The sequence below is a fragment of the Triturus cristatus genome, chromosome 9, assembly GCF_964204655.1.
Source record: "Triturus cristatus chromosome 9, aTriCri1.1, whole genome shotgun sequence".
Lineage (NCBI taxonomy): Eukaryota > Metazoa > Chordata > Amphibia > Caudata > Salamandridae > Triturus > Triturus cristatus.
The window spans coordinates 170,536,233-170,564,187 of record NC_140592.1 but is presented as its reverse complement, the minus strand read 5'-3'; the positions used below and the strand labels follow the sequence as shown (position 1 = coordinate 170,564,187).

The following is a 27,955-nucleotide window of genomic DNA, read 5'->3' as shown; positions in this document are numbered from 1 at the left end:
AACACCTTGCATGGTTTCAGACATGTTTAGGTCTCCTGTTAGCCTACACCATTTGATTTTACTAAAGTTATATGCATACTATGCTTACTTTTAAAGGGGCTTTCAGCCGGCTCTCTTTATCCATTGATCTGTTGTTGTGTCATTCACATTTTACTTCTGCCCACTGCAGCATACAGCATGGGGCAATGGGTTAGCCTACTTCAGCCACTGGTTAACTTCACTTTAAGTGACACCATTTTGCTGTTTCACAAAGAGTACCTTCTCACTCAAGGTAGTTCATTTCAGTTCCAGTGTTTTTGTTTTTACTTTATAATTACTTTAGCATTGCCTTTATGTTTAGGGCCTGAAGAGAAAGCAGGAAGCTTTCTACCAGCTCCACATGCACATACCACATACCAGCTTTAGGAGTTCCTGTCTCTTGCCAATGCTGTTGTAAGTTCCTATTGAAATGTCCTTTGTTTATGGGACTGCTGGGATTTCACAGCATAAATGAATGTCTATTTGAAACTATTCTGTATTAAGTTATTCTCTTTTTAATATGCATGCAGTACAGAAATTGAAAGTGCATGTTTATTATAGATTACATTTTACCTATAGTTCTTTACTAATCTTTGCCCAGGAAGAAAACCAGCCTCTATCATGTTTAATCTGCAGCTCTTGTAGCACTTTTTGAAAGTTTATTTCCTCTTCCCTCTTTGTTTCTTTACTTAATTTGTTTTTAAACTTTTTCTCCTTTTTTCTTACCTTTTCTTGATTTTTCGCTTACCTTTTATCCTTCTTTTTCTCTTCCTTTCTTTTCTCTTTTATTCTTTATTCCATACTTTCCTGATTTCTCTCCCTCTTTCCTTTCTTTGAATCCTTACGTCATTCTAGCGTATCCTTTCTTACCTTTTTTATTTTCTTTATTGCCTTTTTTCTATCTTAACTTCCTTCCTACTTTCTTCCTTGATTCTTTCGTTCTCAAAGGTAAGAGGCTGGCAGGCAAGGGCAGAACGATTGGCTTTTTTAAGTCTGTGTTAGGCAAGTCCATTTGATTTTACTAAAATTATGAGTTTGACAGTTACTTATAGGGGTTTTCGGACACATTTTATCCATTTGTCTGTGGTTTTGTCATTCACACTTTTGTCCAACCCACTCAAGCATGCATCAGACGATTTCAGCCACTGGATGACTTCACAATGAATTACAGCATGCTGTTCCGCAATTACCACAACCACACAAAGTATTTCCATTCAGTCCTAGGGTGTACTATGATAAGGTGTGCTTTTTTGAGACAACATTTTTTTTGCCTTTAGTCAACATTTTTAGATTGACGAGCACCCGGCAGCTTCCCAAACAATAAAGTTTTGCAAAAAACATGACAAAACAGAGAAAGTCCTGCCAAAAGGATGGTGGACCACGCCAGACCTATTGTCTTTGCTAATGCTTGCTCATTTTGCTACCACACAAATGAGCAGGTCATATGTACATTTTTTGATTCAACTTTTCATCATTTGTACGAACTGTTAAACAAACATGATACAAATAAGAGCCTTAGAATTGAAAATAGGATTTGCAGAGTGGCTCTTTGAAAAGTTTATCTCTAAGCCACTTTCTGCAGAACTGCTAACCTTCTGGGTAAGTTACATAGACAATGCAAGAGAAAACAACTTGCATTTAGGTATTTAATTATATGGTACAAAGCAAAACAATACATAAGAGAGCATAAGCTTCCTTTAAAGACCTGCCATGTACTTTGGTATTAGAAGAGAGTTCTGAAGTCATTGAAATAAGAAAACGCATCATAAGCACTTTAATAGTGCATTTCAGGCAGACAGTGCAGTCACAATGCCCTTGCAGACAAAAGGTATCACTGACAAACATCACCCTCAGCCTCCTGGTCACGAACTGTAGGTATGCTAGTGAGCAGGTGGTCTTCTACTGAGCACTCTGGTTTTGTCCACTTTTCTGCTGAGACTCTCATCATGGTTTCATGTAGAATTACATAAACAAAGTCAAAGAAAACTTGAATTTTATGATGCTGTGTAATGTGAAGCAACTTCTGATGCAAAACCTCACAGCACTGCTCTTCAACAGCCTTCCATTGGAAAACTCAAGTCATTTATTTCCTTAGGATAAGTACCGCAGCTTATTACAATGGCGTCTTGAAAATGCTTTATTTGTGCCCGGTTTATAAATCTGGATAAGACTTGTTTTTGTTCTCAAAAACACCTTTGCAAAATTACTGCAATTTTGCTGTAGCATTTTGCTTAAAAAAGTAGATTTCACATTTCTAGATGATGCTATATACACATCGCAATATACATTACATACCTTTGTCTGTGCTGCCATTTATTTTAGGTAAGAAGTCATCAACTTGAATCCCTAGGAATATAAAAATAATTATTTGCAGACAACAGATTTAGTTTCCACACAGCAGTTACTGGATTGAAACTGCAGTTGAAACTAGCATTAAATAAATACCATTATAATTTCCGCAATGCATGGCTCATGACCTCCCACATGATTATATAGATGACATCACTATTAGATCAAAGAGACCTCTGGTGACATCACATATCTCAACACTGTTAACATTAAAGCCACTTCAGCAGTATATAGAAAGCTCTGGGGGTATAGCCCAACACCCTAGCCTACCTAGTGGCTTCAGTGATCAATGTGAAGTCCTCTCATAGATCAAAGCAATGGCGAGGTCATCTGTGGCATGCTATTTATCTCCGTAAAATGGGGGGGGGGGGGGGGGGGGGGGAGTCCAGCACTACCTCCTTTTTAACCGTGGATTAACTATTACTGTTGTGATAATCCCCTATTTATGAAAACATTCTTTCTCACCATTATGCATGCATTGCTTATCTAATGCCTGCCTAGCACGTGCAAAGACCATATGAAGGCCAGGTTATAATCACCTGGGCACTGCAATTTCAAGATATACCACCAATTCATATCAGCCTTACAACACGTGCTAAGGCTTTTTACATAAAGTGTTTTAATTTTAAACACAATATTTAAACCCAATTTTTAACATCTGCTTCAATCAATCAATTGTACATTACACTTGTGTGTTAATATACCACCATATTTCTATACAGAATGATATTAAATCCAATTATTTACAAACATAATTTCACAAATAAAATCATTTCATGGTCTTCGCCCAATGCATTTCGGGAGGACCTAGTCCCTTCGTGGACTTCCCCCCACATTTTACTGAGTATTTCCTTGCAATTCGACAAGTCCAAGCACCCTATCCATTAAAAAAATGTCCTTTGAAACCATAGCTAAGGATTATACCGCAGAAGAAGCAGATGAGATTTATAGTCTAATCAAAGAAACCAAAGCATTTGACGCTCAAAGTGGCTCCATCGGGGGGCGTGGCTTGCTGCCGACGGGAATGGCCGCGCAGTAGCGAAGCTCTGCAGCGCCACTCCCGAAATATCCTGATACCCTGCGCTCCGCGGTCCCGGCCCGTGCAGAAAGTTGGTGCTGAGGGTCTGGGGGCCCCCGTGGACTGATTGGCGAAGTTTGGGGGCGATCGGAGGTGAAGCCGATATCGGGCTCTGCTCTCCGGGTGCTGGTGAATGACCGTGCGGTTGCTGGGTGTGCCCCGACCGGGCGCGTTGGCTGCGGGAGCTCACGGCTGCGGCCTGGAATTCCTGGAGGTGGAGAGGGCTGAGACACGGTGCCCCTGTCGACTCGGGGGCTGGTGTTGCGAGGCCCTCGAGGCTGCCCGGTACAATAGGGGCCCCTGCGGACGTGGAGGCGAAAGGACGGCTCCCCGCTGGGACACATCGTCGGACCTTCGGACCTGGTGGTGAGGCCGCAGAGCAACCAGTAATCGACGGGCCTCGCCAGCGGAGGCGACAGAAGTGGTGCTGAGGTGCGGGCTCGCTGCTCAGCTCGGAAGACAAGCGGGGCCTGAGGGCTCCGGGCCCCGTGAGCGGACGGCGCCACTGGTGGAGGAGTGCGGCCCAGGCGGGCATGAAAATACGCAAGGCCGTGGTGGCGGCCTGAGGTGCCGGGAGGGAGGCAGCTTTGGACGCGGCGCCGCCCCCGGGAGCGGTGCTCGTTCGGTGAGACACGGTGGCCTCCCCTGCACCTTTGTGACCCTAACGGCGTGGAGACGGGATTGGTGGCGCTCCCGGCGGCAAAGAATCGGCGGAGTCCCGCAATGAATGACCGACTGCAGCGCTGCCGGTTACGGGTGCGCCTGCACAAAGTGACGAGGAGAGTGGCGGTGGTGGCGGATGGACGCTCGTAGTGGCGGTGGTGTGGAGAGTGGCGCCTCCTGAGCTGCAGTGGTGTGTGCTGGGGCGTGTGGGCGGCCCGAATACGACACTTTTGCTGCAACGACGTGGGCCCTAAAGGGGTGTCCAGAAGCTAGACAGGCCGGGTGGCGATATCCACCGCAGGCGGCGGTGATTAGCGGCGGGGCCTCCCAGCGGGAGAATACCCACTGAAGGGTGACCATGCCATCTGGGCGGAGCAGCAAACCGACGACGCAGGCCAAACTAGAGAAGTTTGCTTGGCACCAGCAGCAGAGCGGAGATCGGGCTGGGATGCCGGCCTCGGACGGTAAGCCTGACCCATCGAATAAAGACCTGTTGGACGCAATTACGGCCGTCAAGACGTCCCTCGAACAGCGGATTGACACAGTGGCCACCGAGATGGGCCTGATCCGGGAGGATGTGCGAAAGATTGTTGATCGGGTGGGGACAGTAGAAAAGGCCACCAAAGAATTGTCCACCGACACCGGCCTCCTCAAACGAGAGGTCAAGGACCTGCGTGCTTCCCATGAGATGCTGGCCCGGCAGCTAGACGATTACGAAGGGAGAATGCGTCGGAATAATGTACGAATTATTGGTGTTCAGGAACGGGCAGAAGGGCAAGCGGTGGACCTCTTTGTCGAAGACCTGGTCCTCAATCGCCTGCAACCTCGGGGACTCTCCAAGTGTTTTCCATTGAAAGAGCCCATCGGGTGCCGGGAGGTCGCCCTCGGCCGGGGGCCCCTCCTAGACCTATCCTGGCCCGAGTATTTAACTTCCGTGACCGAGACATTATCCTTCAGACGGCGAGGGCGGCACCACCCGTCTCAGTGGAGAATAGCAACATCACGTTCTTTCCGGACTTCACCTTGCGAGTCCAGAAACAGAGACGGAGCTTCCAGGAGGTAAAGAAGGCCCTCCGTGAACATGGTGTCAAGTACGCAATGATGTTCCCGGCCAAGCTCCGGGTAGAGGCCGAGGGCAAATCATGGTTCTTCATGCGTGCAGAGGATGCTTGGGACTGGCTGGAGGGTTGGCGCACTGTGGACACCCGGAAAAATACGAAGCCTTTGGCGGCAGATGCGGCTGATGATTGGCGCCAACAGCGGCGCTCGCCTTCGCGCTCTGACTCTGGGGCCCCGGGCCCAGCGGAGGACCATTGATTATGGGTGATGGTAAGGTGGGGTGTGACCCAAAGCGGCAGCCTGGAAATTCCCCTGTGGCTGTTCAGAGGGCGGACTACTAATCTAGGGGTGACATTAGGCCTGGCAGTCTGTTTCTTTCCTGAGGCGGAAGCCGGGAGATCTTACTTTTACGTTTCTGAGCGCTGTGCTTTTTAATACAAATATCATTGCTTGTGGCATTGAGACTCGTGTTGTGTGTGAGTGCACGAGTGTTATACTGCACTTGGGGGACACTTGCCTTGGCTCCTGCAGAGACCTCTCCCTCCCCTCGTCGCCGGGTCACTCTCAGCCGAGTATTGACGCTGAGAGACCGGCTTCGTGGGACGAGTGGTAGACGGCGGCCATATTGGGCTGGGCTACTGTTGGGTCGCGTTCTAGCAGCGCATAAAAAGGGAAGGTCATGGCTCCGCGCAGCGGACGCGATCAGCGGACGCGCCGTATCTGTGTCAGAGTCCTGCCCGTCTGCGCCCATCAGCGCTAAGGAGGCGCAAGGCCCAAGGTCCACCGTGGTGTATCGTTTCGCTGCTAGACCATATACGAGAGAGGATCTACTTAGTTTCCGGCCGATCCATACTTTCTGTGAGTACTCCCCCCATAACCCGCTTTGTGGTCCCTATCGTTGCCCTTGTGGCAATTTTGATCTCGGTTCCCCTTCCCCCATTAGAGCACTGTGTGAGCTCCATCTCCTATCATCCCGGTCCATTGAGTCTTCCACTCCCCGGACCCTTAAGATTTGGAACCTCAACGTTAGGTCACTAATCAAACACCATTCTGATATCCATGACCTTATTTTAGCTGAGGGCCCCGATATCTTTTTCATGACAGAGACTTGGCTGCAGGACGAGGCCACGGCGGAATTGAACCTGGCTATCCCGCAACAATATTCTATCTTTACTCACAATTGCAATTCTAGGGGTGGGGGCATTGCAATGGTAGCCAGATCCTGCTACCCCTGTACGTGGAAGAAACTAGCCATAGACGGTTGCGAGAGTGCGCACTTCTGTGTTACGATCAATCACCATCTTACCTTTTCTGGACTCCTGATTTACAGACCTCCTGGTGATGATGTAGCCTTCAGAAAGGTTCTTCCAGAAGTGGTGAGCTCCCTCGCAATAGGCTCGGCTAATTTCACAGTTCTCGGCGATCTTAATCTCCACTTTGACCTTGGCCACATCCCCGCGATTAGTAATACTCTTGTAGATCTGGAGGCGCTACAGTTATGTCAGATGGTCACCCTCCCTACGCATATTGGTGGTCATATCCTGGACCCCATTTTCACGAATCTGTCCGCGTTTGATGTTCTGCCCCCTCTTCCGATAGCCTGGACAGACCATTTTTTGGTGGAACTCAACCTTGTGATTAGAAAGCCTCTCTTCACAAAATTAGACAGGTCCGTATTCAAACGTCCTTGGAAGAAACTGACGCTCGAGGACTTTCATCGGGTACTCAGGGAACACCCTCTTGATCCCTTTTCCGATGTAGAGTCGGGTTATAATCTTTTCTGTGATTGGGTCTCTTGTGCACTTGACTTGCTGATCCCTGCTAGTGGAATAAATGTCGCTCTCTTGAACCCAGCCCATGGTATGATGAAGCTTTACTGCTTCTAAAAAAATCTTGTGAACAAGCAGAAAGATTGGCGCAAAACTTATGACGCCGAGAAAAAATTAGCGTATCTCGTAAAGATTAAATCATACCATAGAGCCATTAGCAGAGCTCGTGCAGCCTATTACTCCCAGGAGTTTAAACTTAGCCCCAATCCTGCAAAGCTGATTTTTAAAGTCCTTAAAGATCTGACGTCTAAAAGAGCTTCAGCAGTTGAGGTATGCTCTGCATCTCACTGTGAGAAACTAGCCAACTTTTTCCTGGATAAGGTGCATACCATCTATTGCTCCTTTCCTAATACTTCCCCTCTGTGTGAAGGATTGAAATCTCCTGCCATCCCCAATGGGGCCCAACTCACTCTCTCGGAAATCTCTGATGGTGAGTTTAATAGGTTGGCAGTCAAAGTTAAATCTGGGTCCCCTGCAGACCCGCTCAGACCCGCGCAGTTCAGAGAGTCGGCTGCGCTTTGTTTCCCCCCTGTGCGCCAACTCATCAATCTTTCACTGTGCTCAGGGATGGTGCCTTCTAAGTGGAAACAAGCTTATGTTACCCCTATTCTGAAAAAACCCGCCTTGGACCCCCTTAAATTGGAGAATTATCGTCCTATCTCTCTCCTCCCTTGGGCTGCCAAGGTTGCGGAGGCGCATGTTAATGGAATTCTAACTCAACATCTCCAGACCACTAACATATTAGATACATCACAGAACGGCTTTCGAGCGGGTCACAGTACTGAGACTGCTCTTCTTGCGATCACGGAACATCTTCGCACCGTGCTGGATTCCGGTCAAACTGCAGCAATGGTGTTACTTGACCTCAGTGCCGCGTTTGACACGGTCTCACATGGGATACTTCTGCAGCGACTGGGTGAGGCAGGTATCTCTAGTTCGGCACTTGATTGGTTTCGCTCCTTTCTAGCGGGTCGGTCGTTTAGGGTTGCCACACCCCCTTTTGAATCCAAACTCTATTCCATTGAGCAAGGAGTTCCTCAGGGGTCGGCTCTCAACCCCACGTTGTTTAATCTGTATGTGCGGCCGTTGGCTGCGGTCGCCAAGCAGTGGGGCCTGACTATGGTTTCCTATGCAGACGACACGCAGTTGGCGGTCGCACTAAATGGGGATTCCGACTCTGAGGCCTCTAGATTCAGGGAGGGCTTAACTGCAGTGGCAGGCTGGATGACGGCCAATTATCTACAACTTAATGCTAAAAAGACGGAAATTCTTATCGTTGGGAAACAATGCAGTCTTTGGGGTGATCAGTGGTGGCCTCCTGAGTTGGGCCCAGCCCCCATTCCGGTCCCTGAGGTCAAAAACCTGGGTGTCTGGCTTGACTCTGCCCTTAGCTTCTGCGGTCACACCAAAAAAGTGGCGGCCGCTTGCTTCGGGGTCCTGCGGGGAATGAGGCCAACCCTGAAGTTTTTTGATTCTCCCACTAGGCAGTTGATCATCCAGGCTACTATACTCTCTCGGCTCGACTACGCGAGCTCGCTTTTGGTGGGAGCCAATCAGGCGGAAGTTATCCGGCTGCCGCGAGTTCAGAATGCGGCGGCCAGAGCCTTGGTGGGTCTGCCTAGATTCTGCTCCGTGAGGGAAACTATCTTGAAACTTCACTGGCTGCCCATGGCTCAAAGGATTGAGTTTAAGATTCTTTGTCTCTCCTTTAAGATCCTTAAGCTATCCAACCCCCCGATTCTGGAGCACCTTCTCACTCCTTATGTCCCTCCTCGCTGTCTGAGGTCACTAGGCCAAAATCTGGCAGTAGTTCCACGTTTCAAACGTTGCAGAGCAGGAGGGCGCTCCTTCCGCGTTTTGGCGGATAGGCTTTGGAACACATTACCTGCTCATATTCGTGCCCTTGAGGACCTGCTTTTGTTTAGGAGGGCCATTAAAACTTATCTTTTTCTTTCTGGTTCTAAGGTTACTGCTTAGGTCATTTGTTTTCCCTGCTTCTCTTTTCCTCGGTTAGCCTTCCTGTTCTTTGTATGCCTCTTCCTGCCTGTCAGAGCGCCGGGACGCCCCTTTGCTGGGGCAGCTGTTGCGCTTTACAAGAACACATAACATAACGTATGGATGGTACTTACTCGGGGAGTGAGCTGTACCCTTTATTTTCTGGCCAATAGGGCCCTCCATGGAGGACACCCGGGGGCGAGAGCCGAGCCTCCATGACCAGAGATGGATCCCCCTCAACGTTACGCTTCCCGATATAATTGGTTCGTGATGGGCTTCGGGAGGGATCTAACTCCAAGAGGTAGCCACTGGGTGGAATGAGGTTCAGGCTGCCGGGCGGATCTTTCAGGGAATCTTTTGGCCTGGTGAGAGTAGGGATTGGGGAGTGGAGGAGGGTTTAGTACGAAGTTAGCTGCCATGATGGGAGTGGGAGCACACGTTTCCTCGCAATGTTTCTGGGGGGGGGGGCGACAGGCACTCTGCATGTTGGGGGAGGCGGGCGGTTTCAGTCTCGTTCTGCAGGGCAGCAGGGAGGGATGGGTATGTTGTGGGTGTGAATTTGTTGGGGGGGTTGTTTTGCACGTTTTTTTTGCAGCAGTCTTTTACGATACATTTGGGCAGGGCACAAACTGGTCACTTGGTGATTCCTGGTTTCCTCTCCGTTGCACGCAGGAAGGGCGGGGGGCGGCGGGTGTTGTCACTGAGGGTGATTGCTAGGGTAGCCATATTCTGGGATCACCTAGACCGCTCCATCACGTTGCTATTAACATTAGATGGCATAGGTACAGAGACTTAGTCTAATGACCTGGAACGTTAATGGGCTTGGCGATAAAATTAAGCGGAGCATAGTGCAACAATATATACATCGCCATCGTATAGATGTAGTGCTGCTCCAGGAAACACATCTCATAGGCAACTCCTGTCGGGCCCGAGACCGGAAGGGGTACCGGATCATTGCCCACTCGGGCTTTACGTCGGGATCTAGAGGGGTGGGGATCCTCCTGAGAAAGGGCTGCCCCTATGTGATTCACACAACTCACACCGAGCCTCTGGGTAGATACGTTGTCTGCTCAGGTAGCTGGGAAGGGAGGGCCCTCAACTTGCTCTCGGTATATGCGCCGCCGGGCCTTCAGCGCCAGACACTGGCGGACGTCGGGAAGATTCTACTGGCCCTTCCGGAGGGTACTGTGGTTATGGGCGGCGACTTTAACCTGACAATGGACGACACAGTGGACCGTACCCCACCCCGAGGGAACGATCCGTGGGGCTCGCCACTGTGCAATTTCGCGGATGCATTTGGCCTGGTGGACGATTGGAGATGGTCACACCCCCAAGATGCGCTTTATACTTTTCAGTCCGGGGTGCACGGAAGTCACTCACGGCTTGATTACCTGTTCACACACGCGCAAGATATTCATAACTTCACTGACTCCTCGAGTTTGGCACGGGGAATTTCCGATCACTCCCCGGTCGTATCTTTCTTGGGTGCCAGTCTCAAGCGACAGCCTGGACCCATCCGGATTCAGCCGTGGTTGTTATCAATCCCGCACATCCGAGACTCCCTGCGGCATGACACTGACATTTTGACGAAAATGAGGGATCGGTAGCTTCAGCGGTAACATTGTGGGGCGCCTACGGGGCGGTTATTAAGGGGAGAGCGCTGTCGCTGATGGTGGGGCACAAAACTGAACGCAGACGGCGGGTTTGCGAGCTAGATGCGAAGATACTTCAGCTCGAGCAGGGGACGACACACACCTCCGCCAACGAGGCCCAACACCTACTGGAAATCAAGAGACGTGACTATAAACAACTGCTCTATGAGGAGGCCGGTCGCCGAACCCTCGCCACCCGACAGACTTTATGAGCTGGGGGAACATACGGGTAAATTGCTGGCTTGGCTGGAGCGGAGGGAATTGGCGGCGCGATGGGTGGGAGCGATCAAAGGGCCGGATGGGGTGTTGATCACGGACCCCCAAAATATCGCTGAAGCGTTTACTAAGTACTATGAGCAAATATATACCCCGCCGCCGGACTCGCAAGCAGGTTGGGCGGCAGACCTCCTCGCCACCATTGATGTGCGAAGTCTCTCCCAGCAAGAACAAGAGACTCTGGAGTCAGATATCTCATTAGAAGAGATTCAGACAGCCATCCGGGATACCCGCTCCGGAAAGGCCATGGGTCCCAACGGAATCCCGATAGAACTTGTGAAAAATATGGCGCTAAAATTGGCACCCCAGCTGCTAAATTTGTACAAGGAGTGTTATGAGACCGGCGCCCTTCCGACCTAACTTCGCACTGCCACAATAGTGGTAATCCGTAAACCCGGCAAACCAGCGGAGGAATGTGCATCGTACAGGCCCATCTCCCTGATCGCAGTGGATGCCAAAATCCTAGCTAAACTGCTGGCCAATCGACTGCTCCCATATCTAGCGGCCCTGATCCACCCGGACTAGTCAGGTTTCATGCCGGGCCGTAATACCGCACAGAATCTGCGTCGAGTGCATGGGGCTCTGGGTCGGGCGGCAACACTCCAAGAAGACGCGCTATTGCTAGCGCTCGATGCCAAGATGGCGTTCGATACGGTGGCGTGGGAGTATCTCTTCGCTGTCCTAGCCCGGGTGGGGCTGGGCCCTCGGTTGATAGGATGGATTCGACTATTATACACCTTGCCCACGGCTACAGTGTCGGTCAATAACCACCGTTCGACCCCCTTTTCCCTCGGTCGCGGCACAAGACAGGGCTGCCCCCTGTCGCCGCTCCTCTTTGCCCTGGCATTGAAGCCACTTGCGGTCTGGATCCGAAAGGATCCAGAAATTAGGGGCCTTAAATGGACAACAGATCATGAAGACCGCATCTCGCTATATGCGGACAATATTTTATTGTATCTGGCCTCCCCCAAGCGATTGATTCGGCGGGTACTGCATATCTTTCACATATTGGGGGCCCATTCTGGGTACCAGATCAACTGGTCTAAATCCCAGATGTATCCACTCTGGGGTGATCCGCCGCTCAGCCCCAGGGGTTATACCATACCGGTGGCACTACAGGGTTTCCAAAATCTGGGCGTTTTTATAACATTGGATACAACATTATTCTACGAGCGAAACCTAGAGGGCCCATTGAAGCGGTTCCAATCTGACGTGACCCATTGGAAGACGCTGCCCCTTACACTACTGGGCCGGGCAGCCCTTTTCAAGATGCTAGCCCTCCCCCGTTTCCTCTACGCCCTTCAGAATACGCCTATTCCGGTCCCAGAAGCCTATTTCCTAAAGATCGACGCATCATTGCGTGGATTGTTGTGGGATACCGGAACACCGCGCATTGCAATGAAAAAACGGACTATGGGCTGGTATGACGGTGGGATTGGACTGCCGGACCTACGCCTTTATTATCAGGAAACTCAACTGATCGCGATTAACCAGTGGGTGTTCGGGGCGTATGATGACCCTAGCTTGCGAACCGAACGATGGCTCATGGGGAAGGGTGGATATAACAGGGCACTATACTCAAGCCCGAAGAAATTAGGTTTGACTGGCCCCACGGCACGAACGGTGGAAATTTGGCATCTTCTCCAGAAGCGAATGGGGTGGAGTGGGCGGCTGACTAAGGCCACTCCGCTTTGGGTACCGGATTGTCTGGGACGGCTGAGCACCTGTGCGGGGTTCGATAAGTGGGATCTTATCGGCATTTCTAAAGTGGGGGACTTATGGGTTAAGGGCAGGAAGGCGACCTTCAAGGAGCTTCAGCTTAAATACCAGCTTGCTCCCTCTGAGCATTACCGCTATCTACAAATTAGTCATGCTATTGATTGTGTACTACCCGCTGAGACCCCTCTTCCGGCCCACTCGCCATTGGAAGACAGATTGATGCTAGATCTAATGGACCACAGGGCCATTTCCTTAACATATAAAAAGTTAATCAATAACCAAGCTGACGCTATGCAGAACGTACGGGCCAGGTGGGAAGCGGACGTGGGCGAGATGTCTGATGAGGACTGGAGAGATACGCTTGCCTCTCCCCGGGAGGTGGCGATACCGATGCGGCTCCGGCTGGTCCAGCTCAAGGTGCTGCATCGTGTATATTTTGATGCGATCCTACTGTGTAAACTAGGTAGGCGTCCCGACGGGCTCTGCCTTCGTAGTTGTTCTCATGCAGGCACATTCACGCACATTTTGTGGGCCTGCCACTCCATACAACACTATTGGACAGAAGTCACCAGTCAGATGGCGAGGGCCACCGGCAAGTCGATTGTTCCCTCCCCCCAGTTATGCCTCCTTAATGTGTGGGATGATACGGACCTTACCCAAACGGAGCAGGAATGGGTGGCGCTAGGCTGGGCCATTGCTAAAACAAATATTGCCCAGAAATGGGGGGTAGCAGCTGTGCCATCGTTGAGCGCCTGGGCCAAGGACATGGATCTATCAATGGTGGCGGAGAAAACGGTCTATAAGGGTCGAGGTTGCCCCAAAAATTGGGACCACAAGTGGGGAAGGTGGAACAAATATCGGGGGGCCATCTGTGTTTCTCCTACGGTAGAACTCCGCCGAGAAAGACGGGCCTCCCTGGTCCTAAACTGTTCCTAGAGTCGCCTGTACAATGTCTTATGCTATGTTTGTCTTTGTGCTAAATGCCCTTGATGTGATGCCGGTCGTCTCTGATGCCCTTACGTGTACCCTGTCAAGATATGTGCTACTTAATTATCACGACTGCTGTAACTGTTGCTGATTTTACAGTTAATAAATTGTTATTTAAAAAAAAAAAAGTGGTTTAATCACACAGCAGCTGAAGCAACTTGAATTTTTATCCAGGAGAGAATTCAACCAACGATTGCATGCTGCAACTCTCATTCAATATCACTAAGTTACAAGGATACCACGTGGATTACGCCTAGCCATAAAACCAATGTTATTCCGATTACAACATAACCAGTTATTTATGGAAAAATGGTTTGCAATTTTCAATAAATGCTCTCTTGATTTGATTCTCTTATTGATTGAAGAAATATCCAAAACCATTCGAGAATTAGAAGAAGAGATATTCAATACAAGAAAAGATTTATCGGAAAGAATGGAGGACAGTCCCTGGAAACTATTTTTGGCAGATTTAAACACCTGACTAGAAAAATATGGTAAAGAATTACATAAGACAAAACTGAGAAATTTTAAGCGTGACACGATAGGTTATAAATTGAATGAGGCCTACACATGGGCGGAGGTATAAGCTCAAAAACGATTCAATCGTAGGAACCCTAATTTATCTTCTGATGTGAGTGTGGCTTCAGACAAAGATATAGATACAGCCAGAATACCTTTGAGGTCATCACTCAAACAAGGAGGTAGACCCATCAACTCTGAGAGTCTAGAGAGTTCACAAGCAAGTAACTCAACCACATCTTTTTTAGATCAGACCAAGGATTCAGAAAAACCACCCGACACGGTAGCAGGGAAAATAGATCTCACAGGAAAGGAGAGGAAAAGAAAAAGGGCCTGAGGAGTCAAAACAAAGCCTCACAATCAATACATCTTCAAAAATTTTGACAACGACACAAGAATCGGTTCTGAATAAAGGAGTGTCATTTGTTCCTACCGATCACAGTACACCTTTGGAAAATGAAGTATCCTTTTACAAATTCATGAGAATTCTCAGACTTCATAATTTTTTCACCAACGTGATCCCAATTTCCACGGAACCAACTATTTCCAAGTTTAGGCCTAAAAGCACATTTATGGCACCAGTTTCCCATAAAATTCTAGATGCCTTCGAAATTCTTGTGAAAAAGGATTTTGAAAAGATTAATTACAAAAAAGCTCAGAAACGAAGTAGTAATTTCAGCAGATTAGAATCCAGTGTTCTACAAGACCTAGCCAGAGATGAAGAAATAATTTTTCTGAAAGCAGACAAAGGGGGCGGTCTAGTAATGATGGATAGAACCATGTACAATCAGAAAGTAGCTGAACATGTCAACAATGAGGATATTTACGGGAAATTGGAACATGATCCTACTAATGAAATATCGAACCATCTCAGAAACATTCTGTCAAAAGCAGTGGAACTGAATTGGACAGATGAGACAATGAAACAATTCCTAATGACTCAGTTCCCAAAAAGACCGAAGATTTACATGCTCCCCAAGGTGCATAAGAATTTACAAGATCCACCGTGCAGACCCATAGTTTCTGGCTGTGGGTCAATTTTTTAAAATCAGGGGAGGTATATTGACGCACATCTGCAACCCATAGTTAGGAAGTGGACAACTTACAAGACACCACAGATTTTTTATGGAAATTACAATCACTTCCACAGGTAGCACGTGAAAATTGGAAACTATGCACCATAGACGTGGTCGCATTATATACATACATACCTCACTCACTTGGCATCGAAGCAGTAGACTGGTCATTATTAAGAAAAAATGATGAGAAGACTCCGAAATATTTCATACTTGAATTATTGGATTTCTGTTTAAAACAGAGTCATTTTGAATGGAATCAAGTATTTTATTTACAACTAAATAGAACTTCGATGGGGTTTCCAGGCGCCCCATCGTATGCCAATACCTTTATGGCAAAATTCGAAAATTACCATATTTTAACTAATCAGCCATTGACAGAGAGCCTGGTGTTCTTCTGTCGCTTCATTGATAATATTTTCTTAATTTGGTGAAACACAGAAAATAAAAACCAAAGGAAATGATGGACGGAGTGTTGAATATTGCAAGCACTCACCCCCAGTCAACTGATCTGGGTTTAATCCATCACCGTTCTTTAGCCCACTCTGCCACCCCAGTTCAGACATGGCCATATGCAAATCAGTCTGACCCTGTGCCTCATGGGAACAGTCCAGCCCGAACTGCCAAGCCATGTCTTCCCTGGACCGGAAAAAAGCTTCCTAGGACCGGTTTCTGGCATTTCAGCCGTCTTCAGCCAGGCTTGCTTGAATCCAGTGGCAAAGTGAGCAAGGGACTCACGTCTGAGCATACCCTGCCAACTTATGGCGAACAAAGCAAAAACCAAAGGAAATGATGGACGGAGTGTTGAACATTGCAAGCACTCACCCCCAGTCAACTGATCTGGGTTTAATCCATCACCGTTCTTTAGCCCACTCTGCCACCCCAGTTCAGACATGGCCATATGCAAATCAGTCTGACCCTGTGCCTCATGGGAACAGTCCAGCCCGAACTGCCAAGCCATGTCTTCCCTGGACCGGAAAAAAGCTTCCTAGGACCGGTTTCTGGCATTTCAGCCGTCTTCAGCCAGGCTTGCTTGAATCCAGTGGCAAAGTGAGCAAGGGACTCACGTCTGAGCATACCCTGCCAACTTATGGCGAACAAAGCAAAAACCAAAGGAAATGATGGACGGAGTGTTGAACATTGCAAGCACTCACCCCCAAGGCACAGGGTCAGACTGATTTGCATATGGCCATGTCTGAACTGGGGTGGCAGAGTGAGCTAAAGAATGGTGATGGATTAAACCCAGATCAGTTGACTGGGGGTGAGTGCTTGCAATGTTCAACACTCCGTCCATCATTTCCTTTGGTTTTTGAAACACAGAAAATGCCTTGTTGGAGAACATAAGGCAACTAAACGCACAAGATGAAAGAAATTTACCCACACAGTGGCTAAGAGTGGAGTATCATTTTTGGAAGTTTGGATTGAAATGAGAGACAATCAACTGAGCACACGATTATTTAAAAAAACCACGGACCGAAACAGTGGGTTACTATTCCAAAGCTTTCACCCATCTACATTAGTGAGAAATCTTCCGTAATCACAATTTTTAAGAACAAGACAAATCATAACAGAAACTTCAATATGTGAAGTAACCATGGACGCAAAAGTCAAAAACTTTAGGGATAGAGGATACCCTACAGAACTTTTAACGACACACAAATAGCATTATCAAAAACAAGAGATGATTTATTGTCGAAGCAACCTAGAAAAGATGAGCATAAGATGGTTTTCATATCTAAATACTCTACAGTTTCGAAAGAGATCAAGAAAGTGATTTTGAACCGATGGGAATTACTAGAGGAAGAAGAAGATTTCCACGGATTATTCCGTGATAAACCATTATTTGCATTCACTAGATCCAAGAACTTGAAAGAAATATTATCAAAAAACAAATCAAAAACGTTGATCGAATTCAGAGGTACGACTAAATGCCACAACTGCATTAATTGTAATAACATCATACCAGGAGATACACTCACTCATCCACGAACAGGCGAATGTATTAAATTAAGACACTCCACTGATTGCAACTCTTGTAATGTTGTGTATAGTATTAAATGCCCTTGTGGCTTATTATATGTAGGGAAAACTGAAAGAAAATTTAAAATTAGATTATCAGAACATAAAAGTACTATTAGGAACAAGACTCGAAACTCTAGTGTAGCAAAAAACTGGGAAGTAAAGAGACATAGCATAGCCCAATTGAAATTTCAGGTCATTGAACAAATACCTAAACAGGAAGGGGTTGACAATACTAAAAGACTCTTACAAAAAGAAGCTTTTTGGATAAAAAGGTTCAATTCTCTGTTACCCATGGGGCTCAATGATAAATTTGAGAGGTCTTGTTTTTTATAAACTTTACAGTACACAAGTAGAAATGTCCATCGAGTTTGAAAAACATGTTCTGATGTATATACCATTCTTGTATGCAGAAAAATTAGGGACTTTCAGTTGGTTCATTTAATCACAGCTAAATTACATTTTTATCGACTGACGCCGCTTACAGAGGGCGAATAGTAGTGGTGATAACCCAACTGTAATAAAGATTGGCCACTTCAAGATGGCGGTAATTTGGTTTCGTAGTATCGCGGCAGAGTCGCGTAATCTCGTGATAACGCGCGCGTTGAGTTATTTAGTTCTAATGAGGAACTGACGGTTTATGGACAGACTGGCGGTTGAAAAAGTGAGCGGTGTACTCCACATACGGGTAAGGAATAATTTAAGGGTGAGAATATGTTGTTAGTACGTGCTTGGCTTCGTTTTTACAAAAGGCGCCATTTACGTTTTGCAGATTAGTCGGAACGAGGAAATTTCAATGGTTAACGCGAGTCTCGATCACAGCGTATAGCAGTAAGATGAAGATTGATATTTTGGTGTCAGCGTATTTTCAGGAAACCGCGCCTTCGTAACTACAAGGTACGGTGCATTCCTTTGCAGTCACTTGATGAATACTTCGATAACATTAGAATTCAGTTAATTATGTTTCACTCTTGGTTTTAACAGGCTGAATGAATTTAAAGACTGCCTCACGCTCATTCACGTAGGTGAGTTGTACAGTGTTGAGGTGTTTGGCACAGGGATTCGGTGACCCACGAATTGGTTGGTTTGAGCGACAATAAATCACTTGGAGTTACGGAACTGGACTTACTTTTAGGATGACGTTAGCAACATCAGACTGATTTTTACAGAGCTCTGTGAACTGAACACCTAAAAAGCGTATTTAGCTGATGCAATGTATACATATGTTTTTTCTACAGATATTGCCCCTGACGAAGGGAATAGGTCGTTCCGAAATGCATTGGGCGAAGACCAAGAAATGATTTTATTTGTGAAATTATGTTTGCAAATAATTGGATTTAATATCATTCTGTATAGAAATATGGTGGTATATTAACACACAAGTGGAATGTGTAATGTGCAATTGATTGATTGAAGCAGATGTTAAAAATTGGGTTTAAATATTGTGTTTAAAATTAAAACATTTTATGTAAAAAGCCTTAACACGTGTTGTAACACTGATATAAATTGGTGGTATATCTTGAAATTGCAGTGCTTGCTTATGTCCAGGTGATTATAACCTGGCCTTCATATGCTATTTATCTCCCTCATAAACCCTAATAAATCGCAATCCCTTCAAAAACAAATCACTCACACACACACTGACTCACAGTAGTCATAAACCATATGGGTGCACCAAAGACCTTCCAAAACAACGGGCTTAACCCTGCAATCTTAAAGACACCTTTTGCCATTAGGCTCACAGATGTCCCAGTGGCTTAAGATAATCTCAGCAAAATGAAGACAGGATGAACGAGGGTGGACTATGCAAATAATATCCACTGAGGCTTAAACTCAACCAAAAAAGATTCCAGGCTTCCACAATGGCCCTAATACCGCATCAAGATCTCCAGTTGAATTCTAAAGCTGCCAGCAGTCGTCATGCTCATAGGCTTGCACCCGTTAGACAGAGACTGAAACTGCCCCGTTTTAGGATGTCTGCATTTCCATGGCCACACATCCATTCAGAAATGGGCCAACAGGATTTGAGAGTTAGGGAGTTAAGAGGGCAAAGAACCCTTTTCTTGCAAAGGCCAGAAGTCCAACCTCATTTTCACTCGTCAAAGTATGCATGATGCAGAAAGTGCAAAGCAAAGACATGACGTATCTTATGTCTGCCAGTCTAAATTAGACCATTTCCAAGATCCTTACAATGTTTGAAACCGGCAGTGGACCCTGCTTCTGAGTACTGGCAGTTTCAGTAAGCAAGAGAACAAACTTACTTCACTTTATATTACCAGTTTGGTATAAAACACCTGCCCCTCAGTACACTGTGAGCGAAAAAGCCAAATCAAAGAACATTTCAAACCATCATCTACCTGCTCACTGTCAACCTGCTGTGTTTCTGCGTTAAAGTCAAGTGATAGGAGAGGTAGCTTGTGATGTAGTGTTCTTTGAAGAGGTGAGTCTTCAACTATTTCCGAAACTGGAGCATTGTAAAGGTGGTCCTGATGGATACGGGGACAGGGGTGTGGCATTTAATAAAATATCTACTTGTCCATGGGGCAGGTTGCTTTATAAATCTACTTGTCCTGTAACAAAATCCACTTGTCCCTTTGGTGCCATGTAGTGTGACGACAAATTCTGGCAGCAATCTCGTTATGTAAGAGCTCTTATATAGCCTCTGATTATGCCATGGCTCGTACCATAGCAGTATTTGAATACTTGCAATCCCCTTATGTTGCCACGTTTCCGCAGATCTACATACTGGGGCTGAAGGTAGTGGTAGGCAATAGTTCCAGGGTTATAATGCCCTTTTGAGTCTGTGCAAACCTACTAACTTGCATGTTTTAAGGGTTTTCAACAACTCTTCTCCAATCTTTTCCCATACTGAGAAATGTTGAAAATGTACTCCTGACAATGGCAGACGTAAACCTTCTTCCAGAGTTGGGAAAATCGTGGTTGGAGGGAAAGTGAACTTGCAAGCACTCAGATTTTCACATGAGCAAATCTACACATGCATAGTTGCTCATGCTAAAATGCAGTTCACTAATATTTTCTAGGAGTACTATTTCTTGTCCTACATCTATAAATTCTTGGGAATTCTCAAAAGCTGTATAGCTGCACTTAATGCAAGGGCACATACCATTGGTGCATTTTTTAGACTTTCTTTAATAATTGGCCCCCAAATTTGGTCTTGCATTGACCATGACCTTTTGCGTTTATTAAAATTCTCTCTCTCTCTCTGTGTATCGGCTGGCTTCACTGTGAGTGATAGCATTCTGCTCTTTCACAAGGAGCATATCAGCACACAAAGTAGTTTTGTTCAGTGCCAGTAACTACTGCGGCAGTGTGTGATTTTGAGACCAAAAACAATTTTTGCTTTTGCCAAGGTTTGTTAAAGCGGTGAGGGCTTGGCATCTCCCACACCAATAAGGTTTTTAAAAAACCATGCCAAAACAATTCACACATTAACAAAACTAAAACGCTGACCACCAATTTCAGACCTATTGGCTTTGCCAGTGCTTGTTCATTTTTATTGAAACTGGTTACACTGATTTTCCATGAATATATTTGGGAAATACGAGCATCAACACATGTTACTAAATTATGCTGCAAAGAAATGGTACCTCAAAACTTCAGTAGTTTGGCAAAATGTATTTTTTCCTGTTTTCATTTTTTTATTTTGAAAGCAAAGAATCATCAACTTTACTTTCAAGCTTCTGCAAATATTTGCATCAAATCAGAGTGTATTTTGGGAGCATTATACATAGCCTCATATTGATAAACTTTGAAAACGTGTGTACACATTTTTATACTGGAACCACTGTCAGTACAGTCAGAGCTTAGAACATTTACTTAGAGCGCTCACCCTAATACTAAAGGCTTTCAATTAATGAACCATAAATACAAGTTTGAACAGCATTTACATACGGACAAAAATATTACCTTAACTGCAGACAGTGCCCTTCTCTGATCCATAATGTTTACTGCAAACTGGCAGCCAAAGGGTTTGTGCTGCAGGGAGTTGGGCCTACTAGTCCCAAGGACAAAATACACTTGAAAACATGTTGCTCTTGACCCCAAATAATATGCCCTGGGCGTCGGGCTAAAGGAATTCCACATCCCTGCGGAGAAATTGTTCTAGAGCACTTCATTGAGGATTTATAGATTATTGCAATTCCACCTCCTCTTTGCCCTACTCGATCTTGTCTCAGTAGCTCGGAGCCTTCCAGGAGCGCATCCAGAGTATCTGGGGTGGAGCTCTCGTTAAGCCATGTCTCAGCAGAAACAGGGTGTCAGGCATTTTTTCCCTCAATATATCATGAATCTCGTATTTATGTTAAGTTAATGACCGACAGTTTAGTAGAAGCAAAAGCAAGTTTCCCCCATGATACTTTCTGTAGTTTATCAGTGTGAAGTGCTGGTCACAGTTCCCACATTTTAGCGGTTTCCAGTCTACATCAATGTTATGCCTACAAAGTTTCGGGATAGGCTCCTTTGTTGGGACCTCCAACCGGCAGGGGTTCTTGCCCCTGGGGCCGGCCGGGCGCAGACGGGCTTGCCTTTGGCGCATCTTTGGCGCTAGCTGCGCATCTTCGTCAGGGCTCTCATTTATTGTCAATGCTCCCGCTGACAACTAGCCCGCCAACCACCCAAGATGGCGGTTGTGAGGCATCCAGCCACGAAAACCAAGCCTCGTCTGCACCCTGCAACACGCAGAAGCGCTGGGGGCCGACCACACACACCAGGACACCAGCAATGTGCAAAGTGCAAAATTCACTTAAGGTAAGACCAGTTCCAATATAAAATCACTGTTTTTAAAACTCAGTGTAAAACTCACTTGAGTAGAGAAAAATTCCCTGCTTCCTCATGAGAGACCGCCTCTGGAATAAACAGGCTCACTTTCTTTAGATGGGACAGTTGGTTCCAGGTTGTCTCTTGTTTATATGACCCTTGGACGCAAGGTTGGTGTCAGGCCCGAACTCAAGTGACTTGGCATTCAATCAAAGGTGTAGTTCGAAGCCATCAAGATTCATGTCACTGAGCCAGGTTTCTACTGTTTCTTGTTTTTGGCAAACAACAGGAATTATGTCTAGTTTGGTGTGAGCTTCAGATAGGTGCTGGACATCCAGGATTGGAAGATGTGCAGGCAGTATTTGAGGCATTACATGTCTAAGACAGAGAAGAGTTTCAAGTAGAGTTGTAAATTATAGGCATATTTGTGGAACAACAAGAATCTAAGAAAGGCAGGGAAATCCCATGTTATTCTAAAGCTCAATCAAGCAGGCAACTCAACTAAGGAACTTTGCAAAATTTGTAAAACTTTCTCCAACCCTACCGCTTGTAATTTTCAAATTCCTCCTTCCCAAGTACTATGTGACAACATAGCGAATTACTTTGATGCAAAAATACACTTAGTTTATGATCAATTCCCTCAGGTTTCCAATTCCCTGAATTCTTCAAATCTGCTGCCCTCTACTTTGAGATTGTCTGTGACGGGCCTTCAACACTTTAATGCGCTACAGATATCTCAGGTAGAAGCCATGCTGAGAATGTCGAAATCCGGTTCTCCCCTTGACATTATGCCAGTGTATGTGTTTGCTTTACGTGCCCCCCTCCTGGCACCTGCTGTCTGTGACATCCTTAACACTTCTCTGAGTGAGGGGGTACTCCCGCTTGAATGGAAGACTGCTCAGGTGATACCTATTTTTTAAAAAAAGCACAGTTACCCGCTGAGGTGATTGCTAATTATCGACCTATCTCGCTCTTGCTGCTTATGAGCAAAATGGTGGAAGGGTATGTCAATACCCAGCTGATGGGTTACCGCGAATCTAAAGGAACCCTTGACCCCTTCCAGTCTGAATTCAGACCCCACCACTCGACAGAAACCACTCTCATTGGTGTCACAAATTGTATTAGAATGGCTCTGGATAACAACATGGCAGTGCTGCTGGTGTTATTAGAGCTGACAGCAGCCTTTGATACGGTCTCTCACCAGAAACTGATTAATCATTTGGGAGAATCTGGTCTGCAGGGACAGGCACTCAATAGGCTTGCCAGTTTTCTGGATCAGCTTACACAGACGATTAATTTAGGTCCATTTCGTTCTCATACTTTAAAGCTTACTAAGGGGGTGCCGCAGGGCTCTTGTTTGAGCCCCACATTGTTTAATGTTTATGTGGCCCCCCTTGCTAAGATTATTAGGGAATATGGTTTCACTCCCTATTCATATGCTGACAACACTAAACTACTTTTGTCCTTTGATAAGGACACATTGTTAGTTGACCAACGCTTTGCAGAGGGCATGCAGGCCATATCTGGCTGGATGTTGGAAAACTGTCTTCAGCTTAATGCGTCTAAGACTGAGATTCTTTTGTTTGGCTCTGCTCAAACAATCTGGTTCCCTAACTGGTGGCCCACTATGTTAGTCCAGCTCCCTTTCCCTCTCTTGCGGCTAAAATGTTGAGGTCCCTCTGGATAACTCACCGACTATGAAAGATCAAGTCATGGCCATATCAGGGACCTGCTACCACACTCTGAGTCTCCTGCGCAGTGTGTTTCAGTGGCTGCCCTTATCAGTACGGCGTACCCCGATTCAAGCTCTGATAATTGGCTGACTTGATTACTGCAATGCTCTTTTAGCATCTGCAAATGAATCTCTTCTGAGTAGATTGCAGATAGTTCAGAATGTTGCTGCACGTCTGGCTTTTAAAATGCCCCCACGTACCCCTTCTAGACCTCTGCTGAGACAGCTTCACCTGCTTTCTATTTGCCAGCGAATCAAATTTTAACTTTGCTGCCTTACACATAAATCTCTCTATGGTTGCTATTTGGTACACAAAAGTAAATCTTACCGTCCGAGCAGGCTTCTCAGATCCGAAGGGAAAGGGCTGCTTGTGGTTCTCCCATACAGGAAACTACGAGCAGGAGGAAGGACTTTCGCAAACCTTGCTCTTAAATACTGGAACATTCTGCCCGAGGACCTGCGCAAATGCCCCAGTCTATTTTGATTCAGGAAACTCCTGAAGACTGAATTATTCCAGGACTGATGTGTGCCCGACCTGTACTTTCTCCTTTCTGCAGCGCGGAGATACCCCTTTGGGGGTGATTCCAGTGCTTTATAAATTCCCTTACAATTGAGTCACTATAAGACTGTAATGGTGATCCCCAGAAATTAGTAGAGCAGAGGATACCGGATCTGCTTTTTGCTGACGATACACTACTAAACTCAAACTCCTATGAGCCTGCAGAATTCACTTAATCTGTTCTCATCCTCCTGTGAAAAATAAGGCTTGGAAATTAACGTGTCTAAAACAAAATTCATGACTTTCTGTCAACATAAGGCTTTTAAAGTGAATGTTAAGATACGGTTAGCTTATTTGGAACAAGTTAAAGATACTCATTACCTGGGTGTAGGAAATGCCAATATTCTATTGTGGGCGACACAAGTAGCCTAAAGCCAGTTGACTCTACAATATGCAGGGTCAACAGTTGTGACAAAACTAAATAATTTGTATAACAGACTGATACCACCAGCACTAGAAATGCACAGTGCAAGAGGACTAGGTGCAGATCTATATGGAGCAATGATCTGGAGGACGGATCAAATCAGGAGCTTGAGAAAAATGAAACTAGATTTATAAGATTTATACTTATGTCGCCTCAGATTGTCCCTATTACACCCATGCGATTAGGTCTTGGTCTAAAGAATGTAATGCATTTGGCTGTTCTTGAACCCTTAGTATACTGGCTCAGGATTTTGACTGGTAATTCTCCAATCCCCCTCATGCAAGCATTTATATAAGTGAAACCTTAGGATAAATCTGGGCTAATGCCATGCCTCAGGCATATCAAACCCTGGATGTCTAAGCTAGGATTGATTGAAGTCTGGGCCAATCCTGACTGGATTAAGAAAGATACATTGGGCCAGTGAAAGAGTAGATATTGGACCTATATTCAGAAGAACCGGAAGCGTAAGCCTAATACTGGTACTTTAAACAACAAGGTTCTAGATTTTAAGAGCAACCCGGGTTTTGAATTGTTTCTGGATAGAATTGAACCATCGCAAGCTAGATCCACTTTCCTAAAATTCTGAAATGGAATTCTGCCCGTAAATAAATATCGAAGCAGATGGAGGGAATATCAGGGTTCATCCTCATGCCCTTTGTGTGAGGCAAGCACTGAGTCAGAGGCGCACTTCATGGTTTTTGTACCCTCTAATACAAAACTGAGGAAGACTTGGATTATCCCTATTCACTGAACTCTATATATAGCACATTTAACGGATGCTTTTAGAACACTAAACGTGACAAAGAATCGCTTGAATTTGCAATGTCTAGATACTTACTTCATGCATGGAGATTGAGATGCAAAATTTTACAGCAAGACCAGCGTCTAGGAGGGATGCACTAAATGTGTTATCTTATTGCTAGCTGTTTTTAAATATTTTATGGTTACTGTATTAGGTGTAAATATTACTGATGACAACCTTTATTGCACAAGCACTTTGAACAATGCTGACTGATCCCTCTTTATGCCTTGTCTATCTTTTACTCCAATTGCAGTAAAATACTGTTTGAATTAAATATATAAATTGTGGCCGAGAGAGCATTTTGATAAATAATTTAGTAATATTTGCATTGAGTTCTATTTCATCTAGTTACTGTACTTGTGTTTAGATATCCTTGTTAGGCGTGATGATCAAGATGCTAACACGTAGGAATAACAGAAGTAGGAGGTTTGTACTTTTTATTGTTCACTGTTTTTTAGGAAAAACATTCAGGGATTTTGATTCTTATTCTTATGCACATGCACTTTGAACAATGTTGATTAAATCTTCTACATGCTCATACCCTAACCATAGCAAATGAGTCTTTCGACTTGGATTTGCGATTGATTACTTGATAAACCAGTCATTCTTGCACCCAGTTTTATTCTTCACTATGCATTTGAATACTATTGTAACAATTTTCCTGATTGATTCTCTTTATGCCTACCTTATCTCCTTTTTTATTTTATCACAGTTAGCACTACTTATGGCACATTAATTGCTGCTGTGACTTGCTATTGATTGATAATGTGATTTGTTACTGTAGTTATGCTCCTGTATATTTGCTGTTTGTATTTATATGTTAAGTGCTTTAATGGGTTTGAAAAAAACTTTTTTTTTTTTAAACCAAATAAAGATTATTCAGCAACTGAATCCCTGGTATCCTTTTCCTGTTTCAGGCTGAAATCTAAATATCACCAGCAAATAGAAAAGACTGACAGTTTAAAAACAATCTTCTATAAATTAGCTCCCTATGTCTTTACCCTTTATCCCCAAGGTGTTAGGCCAATCTCTTTGATTTGATCTTCCATTCATTGATGGATCCAAATGCCATGTTTAGAAAGTCAACACTAAAATCTCTAACCTTCAGTGCCGCCCAGAGGAATACCCATTCCACTCAGTTGATTGCCTTCTATAAGTCCATGGATAGGAGCATTACCTCCCTCCTTCCTCAGTATGCTAAACTGAGGATGTGGGCCATTTTCGTAGTACTATTCTCCATTAGCCTTTGCAGATGAAGCACGTCTGGTCTGGAAAAATTAGATGAGGCTTAACATCCACAAACCACATGGCCAGGATTTTAGCGACAGCTTCACACCTGTATTCAAAAATGAGATCGGCTTACACAACCGACAATTTTCCAGGTTCTATCCTGGCTTGGAAATGATAGAAAGTTAAGCCTACAACATGGTGTATGTGACGCTGGCTGAGGGTATGAAATTATACTACAGCACGTGGAGGACCCCAAGAAGGGTCAAGACAGAAGTATTCAAAAACGGCAAGTGTAAAACAATCCAATCCAGGGCCTTTGATTGGTAGACATTATAAACTGCCCTAATAACGTCCTCTCAAACTGCCTGGGAATCCGTATGACCCCATTAGATACTCTTATTCAACCACTGAATACTTGACTGCATATTGCGGCCAATAACATAGCCTGAAACATATGCAGCTAGTGAAGCTATTGAATGGACATGAAATACCCTCAAAGTGCCCATGTTTTTTTTGTTTTTATTTGGCATTTCGCTACTTATAGTCCTACATTATCAACTGCAAAAGTAATCCTACAAGTAGCAGAATGTAATTTGAAAGGACATAACTGTTAGAAATATAAAAATGCAGCATGCTCTGCCTAATATGGCTTTTGTCACAGAGATGAGGGAAGTGATAGGAAATAGTAGCTTACAGTGTGAACTTTAGCTGCTGTTCCTTTCACATTCAGAGTTTAGTCGGTTTAAGCAAGAGACAGGGAGAGAGAGGCCATGTTGCACTTCATTGGTTCCTTTGTTATGGTAGCAACATTATTTAATTCTGGGGTGAGGCTTTCAAGCACCGTGGGGATAATGGTAACATTTGGTCACAAAGAGATTATGTGTGCAAAGACAGGCACAGAGATTAAGGTAATCCACTCCTGACCCTTGCACCATCCCTCAACTGGACAAGCGAAACCCATCAGGCCTAAACCAGCCTCTTAATCTAGTCTTCCAGCCTATGCTGCTGACTACATGCTGCCCCTTTCCTGCCCATCTCAGCTACCCCATCACTCTAGCATGGGGTGCTTTTGGGCCTCTCACTTGAGTGTAAACAGGCGACCGACAAGGGCTCAATCTGTTTCTGTTGCCCTGCTATCACTGAGAGAAATGGATAAAGGTATATCCTGTGGACCCTTCAAGTCTTCATACACA

General features: G+C 45.5%; 1 protein-coding gene across 10 annotated transcripts in view; it reads right to left on the bottom strand.

Moving 5' to 3' along the window:
• The window catches only part of SLMAP (sarcolemma associated protein), a 1,011,035-nt gene that overhangs the window by 464,760 nt on the left and 518,320 nt on the right, over positions 1-27,955 (bottom strand). For all 10 annotated transcript variants that reach the window (XM_085624675.1, XM_085624673.1, XM_085624676.1 and 7 more), the window contains exon 11: positions 2,314-2,364. In XM_085624675.1, the coding sequence (XP_085480801.1) occupies positions 2,314-2,364 (51 nt within the window). The remainder of the gene's footprint in view (positions 1-2,313; positions 2,365-27,955) is intronic.